Raw genomic sequence first — 17,741 nt, 5'->3', positions numbered from 1 at the left:
GAGGACAACCTGGACGTCTTGTCTTGTGACCGCTGGGACAGATAGACAGGAAGGATGAAGAGGAGGAAGGTGACATTAAGAGGAGAGCAGTAGGAGAGGAAAGCTGATGCCTTCATCACCTCAGCAGAATATGATCAGCTGTCATCTCCTCCTCTTCCTCTCATCGCTGCATCAGCTGAGTCTTCCTCACAGCTTTCATCAGCCGCCTTCCTGCCCTGCTTTAGTCTCTCTCTCTCACACACACACACCTGCTAACAGAAAGCCTTTCATGAAAGCACAAGCATCCAGTTCTGTGGGACAGAGGAGGAAGAGGAGCAGCGGAGAATATTAAAGGAGGAAGAATCGATTTCTTCATTTCCTGCTGCTGACAGAGGCAAAGCTTTTCCTGATGCTCATCCTCACAGGGCAACTCTGTTTGGCCTGGAGAGTCAGGAAACGGTGAAGGAGGAAGCTGGGCAGGTTTTTCTTGGCCCAGAGGAAGAAGAGGAGGAGGAAGGCAGAAACATCTCATCTTCCTCTTCCTCCAGAGTCTGACTGGAGCAACCAGCCGGAGTGACGTCAGCGCGACCGCCAAGAGATTCTGCAGGAGGAACTAAAATCCTCATGGGATGAGAACCACAGAAGAAGAAGATAAACTTTTTCTATTATTATAACGTTTCAGCTGCCTCCTGCAGTATGACACTTCCTGTTAGCTTCCAGTTTATTTCCCGTTAGCTTCCAGTTTGTTTCCTGTTAGCTTCCAGTTTATTTCCTGTTAGCTTCCGATTTACTTCCCGTTAGCTTCCAGTTTATTTCCTGTTAGCTTCCAGTTTATTTCCTGTTAGCTTCCGATTTACTTCCCGTTAGCTTCCAGTTTGTTTCCCGTTAGCTTCCAGTTTGTTTCCTGTTAGCTTCCAGTTTGTTTCCTGTTAGCTTCCAGTTTATTTAGTGTTAGCTTCCGATTTACTTCCCCTTAGCTTCCAGTTTATTTCCTGTTAGCTTCCAGTTTATTTCCTGTTAGCTTCCTATTAGCTTCAAGTCTAGACTCAATTATATCACAGCTTTTTTTCTTCCTTGTGGAACATTTGTTGCTAAAAGAGAGGTTGAAAAATGTCATTTCTACAGCAAACAACTTAAAGAGTAAAAAGGAAAAATATTTTTATGTCACCTGTCTGTGTCTCCTATGCTCTGAAGGGCAATAAAAAAAATAAAATCTCCTGTTCTGTTTTTGTAAGTCCTGTAATTCAGTGAAAAGGAAAAGAAAAAATCTTATATTCGTAATTTTTTTCTTCTGTTCTGGATGAGATGAAACAAAACAAACAAAAAATTACATAATTACATTTTTTTTTCTCTTTTACTCTATTAGCTGCTGCAGAAATTATAGAAGTATACTTTTTTAATCACAATTTTTTGTTCATCCTCAGGAAAAGGCGAGCAAAAAGTCAAAAACTGTTAAAATATTTTAACCTTGTTTTTTATTGATTTATTTTTTACTTTTACTTGAGAAAAAGAGAAAATGTGGTGAGCCTTTGAAGGAAACGGGTCTTCAGTGGAACAAGATGCTTCAGACATTTTATCAGGAAGCATTCAGGAATTTCTTCATGTTCTTCCAACACGACTTGTTTTGGTATTTTGGTTGATTATTATTGCAGTTAAGGTATTTCCATAAAACTCCTCCATGTTGACTTGTTTTCGCTGTTCTGTGTATTTTGGGTCAGGCTTCTTCTCGTTAAGATGAGGATACAACACTGGCCCTACATCAGAAGATGATAAATATGAAAGATGGAGCAGCTTCTGTCCAAGCAGCTGTGGGAGACGTTAGAACCATGATTTCTGTTCAGGCAGCTCCAGGACAGCCTCTGCTGGCTTCTGGAGGAACATTTTGTGGAAAAACTTCCTACAGTCTCCCAGCTGAACGATGATGTAACAGCATGTGGATCTTCACATCACACTTTCAAACTTCAGTGAGTCCAAACATGAGTTTGAATCATCTGGGCTGCATGGCGGATATTTGCAGTGACTGATTTCAGCTGATACTTATTGATTTGGCCACTAGGGGGCAGTCATGTATCGCTGAGACTCCCAGATGGTCAGCTGAAGGGTAAAACGATGTGGACAGGAAGGGATCCGGTCAGGATGAAGCAGAAATCTGGATCTCCTCTCCACTAATCCCAACAGGATCGGTTCTGACCCAGAGCGGATCTAAAGTTGAAGTTTTAAATGGATTGAAACGGCAAATGTGTTGGGTTAACAGCTGACATCTGCCAGAGAGTCCACCTGATCCAGCCCGTCCCAGTCGGAACCAGAACCCCAACTGATACTGGAAACGTCCTGATGGAGTTCTGTAGGCGGAATGTTGGGTTCTGGTGGATCCCGGGCCATAAACACTGCCTGCTGTCGCATCAGGAGCTAAAACAGGAAATGTCCCAACATGAGGAACGGCGTTTACCCAGGAGACACCGGGACCAGAAAGGCGGTTTGCCCAGGGCGCCTCTGCTGGGAGGGACGCCTGGTGACAGAAGAGTCCAAACGGCCCCAGGTCCAGTTCTGGAGCTGGAGCCGGGTCTTTTATTCAAAGCCACATTTGAATTATGAGCCGTTTTATTAATTCAACTCATTCCTACAGAGATAGGAATATTGTGTAAGATAACCACTCGGATTAATCTTTAACACTAAATTTAAGAACTGCTGCAGCAACAACACTTTGCTTTATAAAAGCAGAGACATACTGCTTCGTCTTAATGTTCTCTCTCTGCGCTCATTAAGGGAAAGAGATTCCCTTTCCCTTATGGCTGCTTTTCCTTTGTAGCTGCTGCAGCATCTGCAGCATCTGCAGGAGCTGCAGCATCTGCAGGAGCTGCAGCATCTGCAGCATCTGCAGGAGCTGCAGCATCTGCAGGAGCTGCAGCATCTGCAGCAGCTGCAGCATCTACAGCAGCTGCAGCATCTACAGCAGCTGCAGCATCTACAGCAGCTGCAGCATCTACAGCAGCTGCAGCATCTACAGCAGCAGCTGACCTTCAGCCCGGTGGTTTCTCCGTCCGGTTAATGAACCCAGTCGTCTGGAGTCAGAGCTGGTCTGTAGAAACATTAGCTGGACTAGCTGCTTCTGCTCCAAACCAACAGTTTGCAGCAGCAACTCTCTTTAGTGTGGAAGATGTGACTGAGTGAAAAAAAGTCAAAGTGTTCGTCTGACGAAGAGCAGGAAATGTAAGAAGCTTCTAGAAGAGAAAGTGTTTTCAGTTTAACCTCAGCAGCTAACAGGAATGTTGGTATGGCATTTTAATGCTAAACTGTTAGCTAATGCTTATGATTAGCATATTAGGGTTAGCACAACATACTTTGTAGTTAGCGGTGTCCACCACTGACCATTAGCAATGTTAGCTGTGTTAATCGCTAACATAAGATCCAAAGGACAGCTAGAAGTGTCACGTCTGTAATCGTGTTGTCATTAAACATGCTCCAGAGCTGTGGAATGGAATAGCTAACTCACACAGTGTGACAACGCTTCTTATAAATGGTTTTACTCTGAAGCTTTTAGGATGATCATGGATTATTAATCTGCCCAGTTATTTTAACTCCGGCTGACTGAGGTACAAACGGTAAACATGCACACAGCGAAACTCAGAATCTGCTCCAGAAAGCCTCCACTTTCCTCTTTCTCTGATTCTGATAAGTCCAGACGGCGGCGGAGGAACCGCAGCTCTGCGCCTGAAACGCCTGAAATCCCTCACCTGTAGATCAGGATGTCGTCGGTGGAGCTGTTGTACTGGATCTGGTACATGCGGACCCCTGGGATGTGGTTCTGCGGCGGCCAGCGGATGAGGGCGGAGCTGGAGGTCAGGTCCGACACGCTGACCCGCTGCGGGTCGGCCCTGGGCTGGCCCCCGCTCACGTTGGATTTGATGGATGTGGGGATGTCTGAGGGCCCCGGGTCCGGCTCCAGTTTGGGCCCAAAGTGTGGTGAGGCGTTGACGACCAGTTCAACGGGAGCGGTGGCCTCGCCTGCTGCGTTGGACGCGATGCACGTAAACTTCCCAGAATCCTTAGGAACAGGAAACATCAGGAACTCATGAAGAGTGGAAGACAAATTCAGGAAGAATCAGAATCAGGGAAGCTCCGCCCACCTTGACGGACGCCTTCAGGATGTCCAGCGACCCGTTCTCGTAGCAGACTGTTCTGGACGTGTTCCCGATCAGCTTCCCGTCCGGGCTGACCCAGTGCGTGGACGGCTCCGGATCCCCGATGGACTTACAGCGCAGGCTGACCTCCTGACCTTCCATCACAAACATCTTGGAGGTGTGGCGTGTTATCATGGGCGGCTCGCAGACGAACTCCTCCTGCAGCACGGAGAGAGAGAGCCTCACAACATGGCCGCCGCATCGGACTGGAGTGGATCCGGTCCGAACCGTGGAGCCCAGCAGGGGTCAGAGGTCAGGAGCTCTTAGGCTTCCTGCAGAAGCCTCATTAACCTGTCCGGCTCCAGGTGCAGTTTCTAATCTCGCTGCGGCTCCAGAGCCGGGTCAGAACCGGATCAGAACTGGATCAGAACCAGATCAGAACCGGATCAGAACTGGGTCAGAACTGGATCAGAACCGGATCAGAACTGGGTCAGAGGCAGTCAGAACTGGGTCAGAACCAGATCAGAACCGGATCAGACCTGGGTCAGAACCAGATCAGAACTGGGTCAGAACCAGATCAGAACCGGGTCAGAACCGGGTCAGAACCAGATCAGAACTGGGTCAGAACCGGATCAGAACTGGGTCAGAACCGGATCAGAACTGGGTCAGAACCAGATCAGAACTGGGTCAGAGGCAGTCAGAACCGGATCAGAACCAAATCAGAACTGGATCAGAACCAAATCAGAACTGGATCAGAACCAGATCAGAACTGGGTCAGAGGCAGTCAGAACCGGATCAGAACCAGATCAGAACCGGGTCAGAACCAGATCAGAACCGGATCAGAACCAGATCAGAACCGGATCAGAACTGGGTCAGAGGCAGTCAGAACCAAATCAGAACCAGATCAGAACAGGGTCAGAACCAGATCAGAACCGGGTCAGAACCGGGTCAGAACCGGGTCAGAACCAGATCAGAACTGGGTCAGAACCGGATCAGAACTGGGTCAGAACCGGATCAGAACCAGATCAGAACTGGGACAGAGGCAGTCAGAACCGGGTCAGAACCAGATCAGAACCGGATCAGAACTGGGTCAGAACCAGATCAGAACTGGGTCAGAGGCAGTCAGAACCAGATCAGAACTGGGTCAGAACCGGATCAGAACTGGGTCAGAACCAGATCAGAACTGGGTCAGAGGCAGTCAGAACCGGGTCAGAACCAAATCAGAACCAGATCAGAACAGGGTCAGAACCAGATCAGAACCGGGTCAGAACCGGGTCAGAGGCAGTCAGAACCGGATCAGAACCGGGTCAGAGGCAGTCAGAACCGGATCAGAACCAGATCAGAACTTGGTCAGAACCGGATCAGAACCAGATCAGAACTGGGTCAGAACCAGATCAGAACTGGGTCAGAACCAGATCAGAACCGGGTCAGAACCAGATCAGAACCGGGTCAGAACCGGATCAGAACTGGGTCAGAACCGGATCAGAACCAGATCAGAACTGGGTCAGAGGCAGTCAGAACCGGGTCAGAACCAAATCAGAACCGGATCAGAACCAAATCAGAACTGGATCAGAACCAGATCAGAACTGGGTCAGAACCAGATCAGAACCAGATCAGAACTGGGTCAGAACCGGATCAGAACCAGATCAGAACCAGATCAGAACTGGGTCAGAGGCAGTCAGAACCGGGTCAGAACCAGATCAGAACCGGATCAGAACCTAGCTAGCGCTAGCAGGAACGGCAAGTGAGCGAACCTCTCTGATGGTCCAGAAGTACTTCCCAGCCAGGTCCCTGGGCGACGCGCAGGTCTCCAGGTCGTCCTCGCGGGTCAGCCGCCGCAGCCACACCAGCTCACAGTTGCAGTGCAGCGGGTTTCCCCCGAAGCTCAGAACCAGCGCCGTGAGCGGAGAGCCCTTCATCTTGGCGTAGACCGGGATCCGCAGGAAGAGCGGGTCCGGGGGGATTTTCTTCAGCTTGTTGGACGTCATGTCCAGCCTGGTGGACACAGGGAAAGACATGTCCAGCATGGTGGACACAGGGACAGACATGTCCAGCCTGGTGGACACAGGGACACACACATGTCCAGCCTGGTGGACACAGGGACAGACATGTCCAGCATGGTGGACACAGGGACAGACATGTCCAGCCTGGTGGACACAGGGACAGACATGTCCAGCATGGTGGACACAGGGACACACACATGTCCAGCCTGGTGGACACAGGGACACACACATGTCCAGCCTGGTGGACACAGGGACAGACATGTCCAGCATGGTGGACACAGGGACAGACATGTCCAGCCTGGTGGACACAGGGACAGACATGTCCAGCATGGTGGACACAGGGACACACACATGTCCAGCCTGGTGGACACAGGGACACACACATGTCCAGCCTGGTGGACACAGGGACAGACATGTCCAGCCTGGTGGACACATCCCAGTAAAATCTGAAGCCACATGTCTGCGGCCTCAGCGGTTTTTAAAAAAGCAGCCATGAAAACGTCCCGGAAGGACGACCGATCTGCAAACTGGTGGTTTTCCTCGTCGATTCTGAGGAAGGAGAAATGTCTGTGAAGCCAGTTTTCAGCGTTTCATTTCTGCTGCTGTAAATATGAGCCCAGAGGACGTAATTATTAAAAATAAAAGCGGCAGGTCCAGACAGATAAGGAGAGGGGAAGGCCACAGCAGGCTGACTCACTCCTCCCAAATCAGATTTAAGGCTTTCTGGCGTTTAGCGCCGAAGGAAGAGGTGGGAGCAGATGGGTAATCGATCGATCAGGTGGGAGGCGAGTGAGGAGGAGCGAGGAAGAGCGAGGCCAAGGATCAGCAGAGATAGAGAGAAGAGCGCAGCAAACGGCTCGGCCCATCCTCCATCCACCCGGATCCAACACCCACTCACACCTGCCGCCTCCAGCCAATCAGGATGCAGTCTGCAGGGTTTCTACTGCTGGGAGACACTGGTCAAACAGGAAGTGGTCAGACGCTGTGGCGACCGACAGGAAGTGGCCATGGCAACCGACAGGAAGTGGCCAGACACCGTGGCGAACGACAGGAAGTGGCCAGACGACCGACAGGAAGTGGCTAGACGCCGTGGCGACCGACAGGAAGTGGCCAGACGCTGTGGCGACTGACAGGAAGTGGCTATGGCGACCGACAGGAAGTGGCCAGACGCTGTGGCGACTGACAGGAAGTGGCCATGGCGACCGACGGGAAGTGGCCGTGGCGACCGACAGGAAGTGGCCATGGCGACCGACAGGAAGTGGCCAGACGCTGTGGCGACTGACAGGAAGTGGCCGTGGCGACCGACAGGAAGTGGCCGTGGCGACCGACAGGAAGTGGCCAGACGCTGTGGCGACTGACAGGAAGTGGCCGTGGCGACCGACAGGAAGTGGCCAGACGCTGTGGCGACTTTGCTTCCATCTATTAGGAAAAAAATTAAAATCAAAAATGAAATAGAAACAATAATTTCTCTCCTCTGGGCCCAGAAGTTTAGATAAATTTGATCATCAGTGATGCAGCCGAACCAGAACTTCTGACACCTTCAGAACCAGAACCAGAACCAGTTGGTCTGGTGTTACTGAACAAGATCCAACCACAGGAAGCTCGCAGCAGCCCAGCCTGCTGCTGGCGCCCTGAGCATAGAGCCGTACCTGGCCAGTTTGTGCAGGTTGGAGAAGATTCCCTCGGGGACGCTCTCGATCAGGTTGTGGTCCAGACTCAGCGTGTTGACGCTCACCAGCAGGGACACCGTGTCCCACGGGATGTCCACCAGGTTGTTGTAGCTCAGGTCCAGGTCCTCCAGCGTCTCCAGGAAGTCCTGCAGGGGACAGGACAGGACAGGGACATACTGAAGCTCGTCCTGCTCTGAGCGTCCTGACGCTGCCTTGCAGCAGCTGCGCTCGGCGCTGCTCAGGTCATTACAGAGACATCCGGCTGGGCCGGCTGGTTCTGATGGAGCCAGGAACCACTTGACCCGCAGCACCACAGCTACTCTGAGCCGCTTTTAATGACTTTCAATAAGTTTTCAGCAGAGGATTGTTGGCAGAGGCCGTCCGACTGCAAGGTCGGATGATTCATAGTACTTGTTGGCAGAATGGAAAGGTTCTGAGCGCTGAGACGCATCCAGAGCGTTGGCATGGCGCCGGCAGTGCTTTCAAACTTCATCCTCACAAGATTTTATTTTCCTCTGACAAAGCCGAGCTCCACGTTCCCAACACTCAGACAACTCAGTGAAGATAAGGTTGGACCGAATGAAGGCTCTTCTGTTCACCTCACTAAACACCAGCAGAGAGAGTGGCCACAGCAGGACGGGCCCCCTGCTGAGGCGCTCCTACCTGGAAGGCCCCCTGCTGAGGCGCTCCTACCTGGAAGGCCCCCTGCTGAGGCGCTCCTACCTGGAAGGCCCCCTCTGAGATGCTGTGCAGCTGGTTGTTGGCCAGGATCAGGTGCCTCAGGTTCACCAGGCCCTGGAAGTGCGAGTCGTCCAGGACGGTGAGGCGGTTGGCGTCCAGGTGGAGGGCGTGGAGGTCCTGCAGGTCGGCGAAGGTGTAGGGTCTGATCTGGCTGATGGTGTTCCGGCTCAGGGTCAGGTGGATCTGCACCAACAAACACAGGATCACGCTGGAGATACGACTAGAGGAAACAAGGAACCCGTTTGGACTGGAGCTGGTTCTGCTAAAATGTTCTAAAAATGAAATGCAGGTGAATTGGGGTCTTCTGCCCAGGGTTGGACAAGAATAGAACCAAAACCAACTTCTTATCCCGATAGACTGTCTAAGTTGGTACTTAAAGCTGCTACCTTTATGTTTTTACAAATTTCAAGAAGTATGTTTAATTTTATGTTTGACGATATTTCCAGTTGCGTAGCAAATTTAGCAAATTTAGCAGTTTTGTAGTTGTTTGTAGTTGGAGGTATGAAGGAAGCGCGTTTGAAATTCTTTTCGGTTCCAAATTACGAGGAATTGAATTTGCAGCTACATACGTAGCGATGTTTAATTAGCCATTATTTCGTAACTGGGAATAAAAATAACAAAAAAATCAAAAATCCGCTGCGATAACTTTCTTTTGTTTCTCTAAGGGAGTTTTGTGCCAAGTTTCATTGGACTCAGAGCTCAGGCTGGTTCTGCTCATGCTTTCTTCATGGCTCTGCTAAAAAAACATCCACCAACTACTTTTTGTACAGAAACTTGGCTCGTATCAGTTTTGTTAATGGGACATGCTAATTTCGAGTTAGTGTCACGAAGTGCAGTTGCGGTGGTGAGGAAGAACGCAGGCAGACTCAGGTTGTAGACGATAAATGGTGATTTAATGATGGATCAACAGTTCAGAAGAACTGGATTAACGTGAGTTAGCGACTCAGGACTAGACAGCTCGACTAGGACGGCTGACATGAAACAGAGCAAGAGACAAGGACAACAAGTGGACTTAAATACACAGGAGGTAATCAGGGGAACTAGACACAGCTGGGAACAATCACAGGGAAGACAGGACGGTACACAGACTCACAAGAAGCAGAACCTAGAATAAACACAAAGAAAAGATCCTAACAGTTAGAAGCATAAACGCATATTTTATGCCATAGCGCCACCTGCAGGTGCACATGCCTGAATATGTGTCTGAGTAGAGGTGAGGCTCCTGAAGCCGGACACCAAATCAAAGCTGTAATAAGTTCAATAGGCTGAGAGGAGCAGAGCGAACCGCCGACCTCGGAGGGTGAACCTGCTCCACGACTCACCAGGCTGGTCATGTTGGCGAAGTCTCGGTGTCTCAGCGTGGTGATGAAGTTGTCCATCAGCCGGAGCTCGGCCGTCTGCCGGTCGATGTTTGGCGGGACGAAGAGCAGGCCCGTCTTGGCGCACAGCACCGTGTAGGACGGCAGCAGGTTCTGGCAGGTGCAGCGCTTCGGACAGAGCATGTCGCAGAGGCAGGACGGGAGGCAGGACAGGAGGACGAGCCAGAGGACGTCCATGGCTGTCCGTCTGCCTGTGGACACAAAGACGGACAGAAATCAGAACCGACCCGGATCCGGCCCAGAACCGACCAACCCAGAACCGACCCGGAGCCTGCTTCATTATCACAGTGTTTTTCAACCTTTTCTGAGCCAAGGTAATTGTTTTAATTGAAAAAATCTGGAGGCACACCACCAACCAAAAATGTAAACCAAGATACTCTGTAGCCGCCTATGTTACATATATATAGTCATTCTTATCAAAGTGCCTTGAATAGGAATCAAATAAACACAAAAATACACCTGAACAGCCACAACACTGTGGTGTTAAATTTAAAGAAGTTGTAGAAAACTTCAGTGTTTTACAAACTAATCCACAAGCATTATTTATGCCGGAATACAGAAAATCATTCTTATTCTAAAAGAAGCAATAATATTTGGGAAAGATTTCACTGTTACAATATGAAGAGTTGCATGTACCAAATGTCCATATCTGTATATTTTACCCATCTAGTGTGAAACCTGTGCATGTTTGGATGAAAACAGCTGATTTCCTGGCAGAAATTGAAGAAAGACAAAGCTCTTCCTCAACAGCTCTCAGTCTCTCTGGTTTCAGTTTTTATAGTAGCCAGGCTGAGAAGCTCACTTCACACAGACATGTTGTGGGAAATGGACCCATGTTCTTTCCAACTACTGCTGAGCTTCACCGTCTTTTCCATCACTGTCGTCACAGCTAGATACGATGCTCTCACCGCTACCTGTAACGTTCATGCATCACTAATTCTCTTGTTTTAATGTAAAATGCTCTGTACCTACTGCCATCTAGTGGTAAGAAATTACATGATTACGCCGCTAGTCACTTCTAACCATGGTTTCGTTCACACCGAGCTGAAGTGCAGCGGCTTTATTTCCCTCCTGTAGTGGCAGATCGACAGCCCTCAACTTAAAAGCTGCATCATATGAGTTTGAAAACATTTCTCCGTCGTGCCTGCTGCTAGCATGTGGTTGTTCTAAATGAAAATTAACGCGTTCTTCTTTGATTTACAATTTTGACTTCTAATGATTCACTTCCTGCTAGAGAGCCCCCTGGTGGTTGAAGAAAAATACACAGAAAAGCCGCACCGGGCTACAATCCACATGGTTCAAAGTTTAGGAAAAAAGTAGCAGCTTATAGTCCGGAAAATACGGTACAGTAGGTGAAATTGAATAATTTCCACAACACACCTGACGATCAGTCACGGCACACTAGTGTGCCGCGGAACAGTGGTTGAGAAACACTGGATTATCACATCCAGGGAGACGCAGCAAACTGACCCAAGGTTCTGGAAACGTCCAGCTCACCAGACTCCATAAAGCATTGAAATCTGGTGGAACCAAACCAGAACCGGGCCGCAGCAGAATGGCACTCTGTTAGCTTAGCATCTTCTGAAAATACTGAACTAAAAGACTGCTCTCTGAGCTAGCGCTGCGAACGGGGAAAATCCTGCTAAACAGCAGGAATGATGGGTCAGGGTTGCCATAGCAACGCAGTGAGGTCTGAGCTCTGGACCCGTTTAGCAGCAGCTGATCTGTTCCACAGGAACCTTTTCACATTCCTTCAGTTCACTCAACCAGAGCCCATCTGTGGCCATTTAACCTGCATCGAGCTGCAGATGTTCTGGTTCTGGACTCTTCAGAGAACATCCAGCATCATGAAGAACACAAAACATTAACATGGTGAAGCACGGTGGTGGCAGACACTCAGCTGGACGCCTGACGACGTTTTAATCGGAAACTTTTCTCCTCTTCATTATTCAGGGTTTTCCAGATGAGCCGAATGGTCCAGCTGCTGTTTGCTGACTCTGGCCAGGAAACCGGACCAATTAAACTTCCTGCGCTGCGAGGCAAGAGCGCCTGACGTCACGATTCATAAATTTGTCAATTTTTCAGGCCTATAAATGTTGAACTTTCCCTGCAAACACAGCGAAGGAAAACGCTGCCACTGATTTCCCTCCAGTCGATTCTGAGTGCAGCTCAGCAGGAACCAGAATAAATTCATACAGGGAGAGAAAGGAAACACACACACACACACACGCGCAAACATACACACACACACACACACGCGCGCAAACATACACACACACACACACACGCGCGCAAACATACACACACACACATGCGCGCGCACATACACAAAAACAACCTAAGCAACCAAAATCACTGCAACTGTGAGAAGTTGTTCAGCAGCAACTGGAAGCGTTTGATGGCAAAGAACAGCAGGAAGATTTTTATTTACAGCTGTGAAACGATCCAAGGCTGCAGAAATACGGAACAGGAAGTGTGTGTGGATCCAGGATACGGAACAGGAAGTGTGTGTGGATCCAGGATACGGAACAGGAAGTGTGTGTGGATCCAGGATACGGAACAGGAAGTGTGTGTGGATCCATGATACGGAACAGGAAATGTGTGTGGATCCAGGATACGGAACAGGAAGTGTGTGTGGATCCAGGATACGGAACAGGAAGTGTGTGTGGATCCAGGATACGGAACAGGAAGTGTGTGTGGATCCAGGATACGGAACAGGAAGTGTGTGTGGATCCAGGATACGGAACAGGAAGTGTGTGTGGATCCAGGATACGGAACAGGAAGTGTGTGTGGATCCAAGATACGGAACAGGAAGTGTGTGTGGATCCTGGAGGATTTCTGAAGCGCCATCTCTGCAGCAAAACGTGAATATTCTGAACAGAAACTGTGACCTTTCTCATCATATTAATATGATTATAATCATATAACTGGAGGCAGTTCAGACTGATCTGTCATGGCTCTAACACAGTAGTTCTTAACCTGGGTTCGATCGAACCCCTGGGGTTCGATGAGTCGGTCTCAGGGGTTCGACGGAGCCTCTACGGAGGTAAAGACACACTGTAAAGTCGTGATGACGCCCCGCTTTGCCATCACTTGCTGCAGAGGATCACGTTACATTGCTGAGCCAATCAGAGCTGCGGAGGAGCACTGATTGGAGGAGCTCCACTCTCAGGATTTGAACTTGTCTTTAATTACTTCAGTAAAGCTCACCGTCCATCCATCCATTTTCTTTACACCCTTGTCCCTCAGTGGGGTCGGGAGGTGCTGGTGCCTCTCCAGCTAACGTTCCGGGCGAGAGGCGGGGTCACCCTGGACAGGTTCGTTGAATGCGCATATGAAACTGGGGGGTTTCGGTACCTCAAAAAAGGTTAAGAACCACTGCTCTAACAGAACGGCTCTGATGGATCGGGCTCCTGTGATTTCTGGTTCTGGTCGGTTTGGGTCCATGACTGAAACCAGAGACATTAGAAGCAAACAGCTGATGGGTCAGCTCATCACTCGCTCCTCAAGTCAAATTGATTCTCATTTCAGTTCATCCCTCCGTTCCTCCTCCAGCAGGTCCGGTTCCCTCAGAACCAACAGGAATTATTCTGAACGTCTGGATGTTTCTCATCATGTTACTGGAGCTTTTTGGTTTCAAACATGTTTTATGTGTTATTTTTATTCTGCAGCAATAAAATAATTATTTCTCTACATGTTCATGGTTTATAGATAATGTGAGAGAACGACTTTGTGGTGCTTTCATTTCTGCATAACAAAAGGTTGAGCAGAAATGGTCAAAGGTCAGTTTTTTCTGATTCATCCTCCTTCAGTCCAGTCGACCCGGTTCTACTGGAACCAGAATATCTGCTCCACCTCCAGCAGCTGGTTCTCTTTTTCTCTGCTGAGTCAAACCAACCTGTTCCCCTCCTGGCCTGTGGGGGCGCTGCACCAAGAACCACTGAAGGAAACGACACAAAACCTCTGAAGACACTGAGAGCAACTTCCTTCTTCACCAGATGGAAACAAGATGGAGGCGTCAGATTTTAGCGGTTGGAGGATTTCTCTTTTGTCTTTGGCTAAAGACCAGGAGCCATTTCTGCTGCTAGAGCTAGGCTAGCAAGTTAGCTTTGGCTGTATTTACCCAGAATGCCCTGTGCTGTAGTTGGAGGATTTCTCTTTAGTAAAAACTACAAGCTGCTGCAGATTTCTGAACATTTGGCATTTGATACATTTCCACCCAGAGAGACAGACTTGCTCCACTTGGTGACAGGAACGGGGCTCGCAGCCCAGGGGGCCATGCCGTCAGGGGGCCATGCCGTCAGAGGGCCATGCCGTCAGGGGGCCATGCCGTCAGAGGGCCATGCCGTCAGGGGGCCATGCTGTCTGGGGCCATGCCATCTGTGGGCCATGCTATCGGGGGGTCATGCCGTCAGGGGGCCATGCCGTCAGGGGGCCATGCAATCAGAGGGCCATGCCGTCAGGGGGCCATGCCGTCAGAGGGCCATGCCGTCAGGGGGCCATGCTGTCAGGGGACCATCCCGTCTGGGGGCCATGCCATCTGTGGGCCATGCTATCGGGGGGTCATGCCATCAGGGGGCCATCTTGTCAGGGGGCCATACTGTCAGGGGGCCATCCCATCTGGGGGCCATGCCATCTGTGGGCCATGCTATCGGGGGTCATCTTGTCAGGGGGCCATACTGTCAGAGGGCCATGCAATCAGAGGGCCATGCCGTCAGGGGGCCATGCCGTCAGAGGGCCATGCCGTCAGGGGGCCATGCCGTCAGAGGGCCATGCCGTCAGGGGGCCATGCTGTCAGGGGACCATCCCGTCTGGGGGCCATGCCATCTGTGGGCCATGCTATCGGGGGGTCATCTTGTCAGGGGGCCATACTGTCAGGGGGCCATCCCGTCTGGGGGCCATGCCATCTGTGGGCCATGCCGTCAGAGGGCCATGCTGTCAGGGGGCCATCCTGTTTGGGGCCATGCCATCTGTGGGCCATGCTATCGGGGGGTCATGCCGTCAGGTGGCCATGCCGTCAGGGGGCTCAGAGGGCCATCTCGTCTGGGGGCCATCCCGTCAGGGGGCCATGCCATCTGTGGGCCATGCCGTCGGGGGGCCATGCCGTCAGAGGGCCATGCCATCAGGGGGCCATCTTGTCAGGGGGCCATACTGTCAGGGGGCCATCCCGTCTGGGGGCCATGCTGTCAGAGGGCCATGCTGTCAGGGGGCCATCCCGTCTGGGGGCCATGCTGTCAGAGGGCCATGCTATCGGGGGGTCATGCCGTCAGGTGGCCATGCCGTCAAGGGGCCATCCCGTCAGGGGGCCATGCCGTCAGGGGGCTCAGAGGGCCATCCCGTCAGGGGGCCATCTCGTCAGGGGGCCATGCCGTCGGGGGGCCATGCCTTCTGGGGGCCATGCCGTCGGGGGGCCATGCCTTCTGGGGGCCATGCTATCGGGGGGTCATGCCGTCAGGTGGCCATGCCGTCAGGGGGCTCAGAGGGCCATCTCGTCTGGGGGCCATCTCGTCTGGGGGCCATCCTGTCAGGGGGCCATGCTGTCCGGGGGCCATCCCGTCAGGGGGCCATGCCGTCAAGGGGCCATCCCGTCAGGGGGCCATGCCGTCAGGGGGCTCAGAGGGCCATCCCGTCAGGGGGCCATCTCGTCAGGGGGCCATGCCGTCGGGGGGCCATGCCTTCTGGGGGCCATGCCGTCGGGGGGCCATGCCTTCTGGGGGCCATGCCGCCGGGGGGCCATCCCGTCTGGGGGCCATGCCGTCAAGGGGCCATCCTGTCAGGGGGCCATCTCGTCAGGGGGCCATGCCGTCCGGGGGCCATGCCTTCTGGGGGCCATGCCGTCCGGGGGCCATGCCTTCTGGGGGCCATGCCGTCGGGGGGCCATGCCTTCTGGGGGCCATGCCGTCGGGGGGCCATGCCATCAGGGGGCCATCCCGTCTGGGGGCCATGTCATCGGGGGCCATCTCGTCTGGGGGCCATGCCGTCAAGGGGCCATACTGTCAGGGGGCCATGCCATCTGTGGGCCATGCCGTCGGGGGGCCATGCTGTCGGGGGGTCATGCCATCAGGGGGCCATCTTGTCAGGGGGCCATCTCGTCAGGGGGCCATGCCGTCGGGGGGCCATGCCATCAGGGGGCCATGCCATCAGGGGGCCATGCCGTCAGGGGGCCATGCCGTCAGGGGGCCATGCCGTCAGGGGCCATCTTGTCAGGGGGCCATCTCGTCAGGGGGCCATGCCGTCGGGGGGCCATGCCATCAGGGGGCCATCCCTTCTGGGGGCCATGCCGTCAGGGGGCCATGCCGTCAGAGGGCCATCTCGTCTGGGGGCCATGCCGTCAGGGGGCCATCCCATCAGGGGGCCATCTCATCTGACGGCCATCCCATCAGGGGCCCATCCTGTTGGGGGGCCGCAGAATGTTTCTGGAGAGGCTGAAGGGATTTTTCCTTCAGTTGAACTTTAGTTTGACATTGGGGGGCAGGAATCAGTAAAACATTAAAAATAGTTCCAACTCTAAAAGGTCTCTGTGTTGCCGAGGATTTTTAATGGCAGATTGAACCATAATCCGTGTTTCAGAAATCTGAATTTTTCATCTTTTGAAGCTTCAAAGCCTCTAAAACAGGAAAATTTCCAGACCTTTCTGTTAGCTGTCTAGGGTCACAACTCTTCCTTTTCCACAGGCTCTGAATATCTTTATTAAGGTCTGGACTTTGACTAACCCATTAACCGCTCCAGACTAAAACACCCCATCATACCTCTGGCTGCATGTTCAGGAGAGCTGAAGAGAGTTTTCTCCTTCCACCTTCCCACAGCATGATGCTGCTTTCACCGTGTTTCATAGGGAACAGATAAATGTGTCACACCTGCTATCTGCTCATGAATGGAGCAGCTAACAGCAGCACACACGCTAACATAAGCCCCGCCCCCTGCAGTTTCCTCTACTAGCGCTGCTGCAGGCTGCCATTGAGCCTGCAGGTGGCGCTCTGACACTGATGAGTTCCTCTCTGGTCAAACATTTAAATCCGTTTGATGTTTATGCAACAGGTCTGAAGAGTGAGAAATGGGTCCTAGTCAAAGCCTGGACTACAGCGAAGAACGCCTCAGCAGCAGAACCAGATTAAAGCCGGAGTCGATGGAAACGCAGCTCCTCTTCATCCTCCTCTTCCTCTGCAGCCGTTTTTCACACTTTGCTCCAGTCTGAGTTACTGACTGGGATCAGCGGCGCGGGAAGGTCCGGTTCCGACCCGATCCATTTTAGATTTCCAGGAGGAAGACAGCGGCGCTTTGTCGCTGTCCGATGGGACGAGCTTTCATCTCACCGGGCTGTTGCCGTGGTTACAACATCAGAAAGTCATGATTATTCTAACAAGCAGCTCTTCATCAGACCTGCAGCAGCAAATAAAGTTATAATAAAGCAGAAAGAGATGATTTACTGAAGATTGAGGTGTAGGAGGAGCTGCAGCGGCCAGCTGCTCAGGTGGTATAATTAACATTGTTTGAGTTCATGAACATGTGAATAAGGTCAGAGGTCATGGAGATCCGGGGATCCCTGCTGCAGCAGCGTTCAGCTCCATCAGAGATGGGCGTATTGATTAGAGATGTCTCACTGTGTAGAATCCATAGCACCCTGCTGTGATGTTCATGGGGAGTTCATGCTCCTCATGTGTTCATCACACATTCACTCCCGTCCCTCCAGTAAAAGAATCCCAGACAGAAAAACTTCAGGTGATTTCCTCCCACTGAGACGGCGCGTCGCCTCAGACCCCCGATGACATCATCACCGCTCATCTACCAACAAACAGGATCATCAGCCAGGAGAACAAAAACTGAGGACAATTACAGAAACCGGCTCCA

General features: G+C 51.7%; 1 protein-coding gene across 1 annotated transcript in view; it reads right to left on the bottom strand.

Annotated features, from left to right (window-relative positions):
* The window catches only part of LOC106905976 (leucine-rich repeat and fibronectin type III domain-containing protein 1-like protein), a 91,103-nt gene that overhangs the window by 15,135 nt on the left and 58,227 nt on the right, over positions 1-17,741 (bottom strand). The window contains exons 3-8 of the mRNA XM_088011493.1: positions 9,837-10,084; positions 8,497-8,697; positions 7,753-7,919; positions 5,855-6,095; positions 4,107-4,319; positions 3,714-4,024 (exon numbers count right to left, since the gene is read on the bottom strand). Coding sequence (XP_087867619.1) covers positions 3,714-4,024; positions 4,107-4,319; positions 5,855-6,095; positions 7,753-7,919; positions 8,497-8,697; positions 9,837-10,070 — 1,367 coding nt within the window. The 5' untranslated portion in view covers positions 10,071-10,084. The remainder of the gene's footprint in view (positions 1-3,713; positions 4,025-4,106; positions 4,320-5,854; positions 6,096-7,752; positions 7,920-8,496; positions 8,698-9,836; positions 10,085-17,741) is intronic.

Source organism: Poecilia mexicana, unplaced genomic scaffold (assembly GCF_051168715.1).
Source record: "Poecilia mexicana isolate PSO_F unplaced genomic scaffold, ASM5116871v1 scaffold_13, whole genome shotgun sequence".
Taxonomy (NCBI): domain Eukaryota; kingdom Metazoa; phylum Chordata; class Actinopteri; order Cyprinodontiformes; family Poeciliidae; genus Poecilia; species Poecilia mexicana.
The sequence above is the reverse complement of the archived record's forward strand: the minus strand, read 5'-3'. Positions and strand labels throughout refer to the sequence as shown.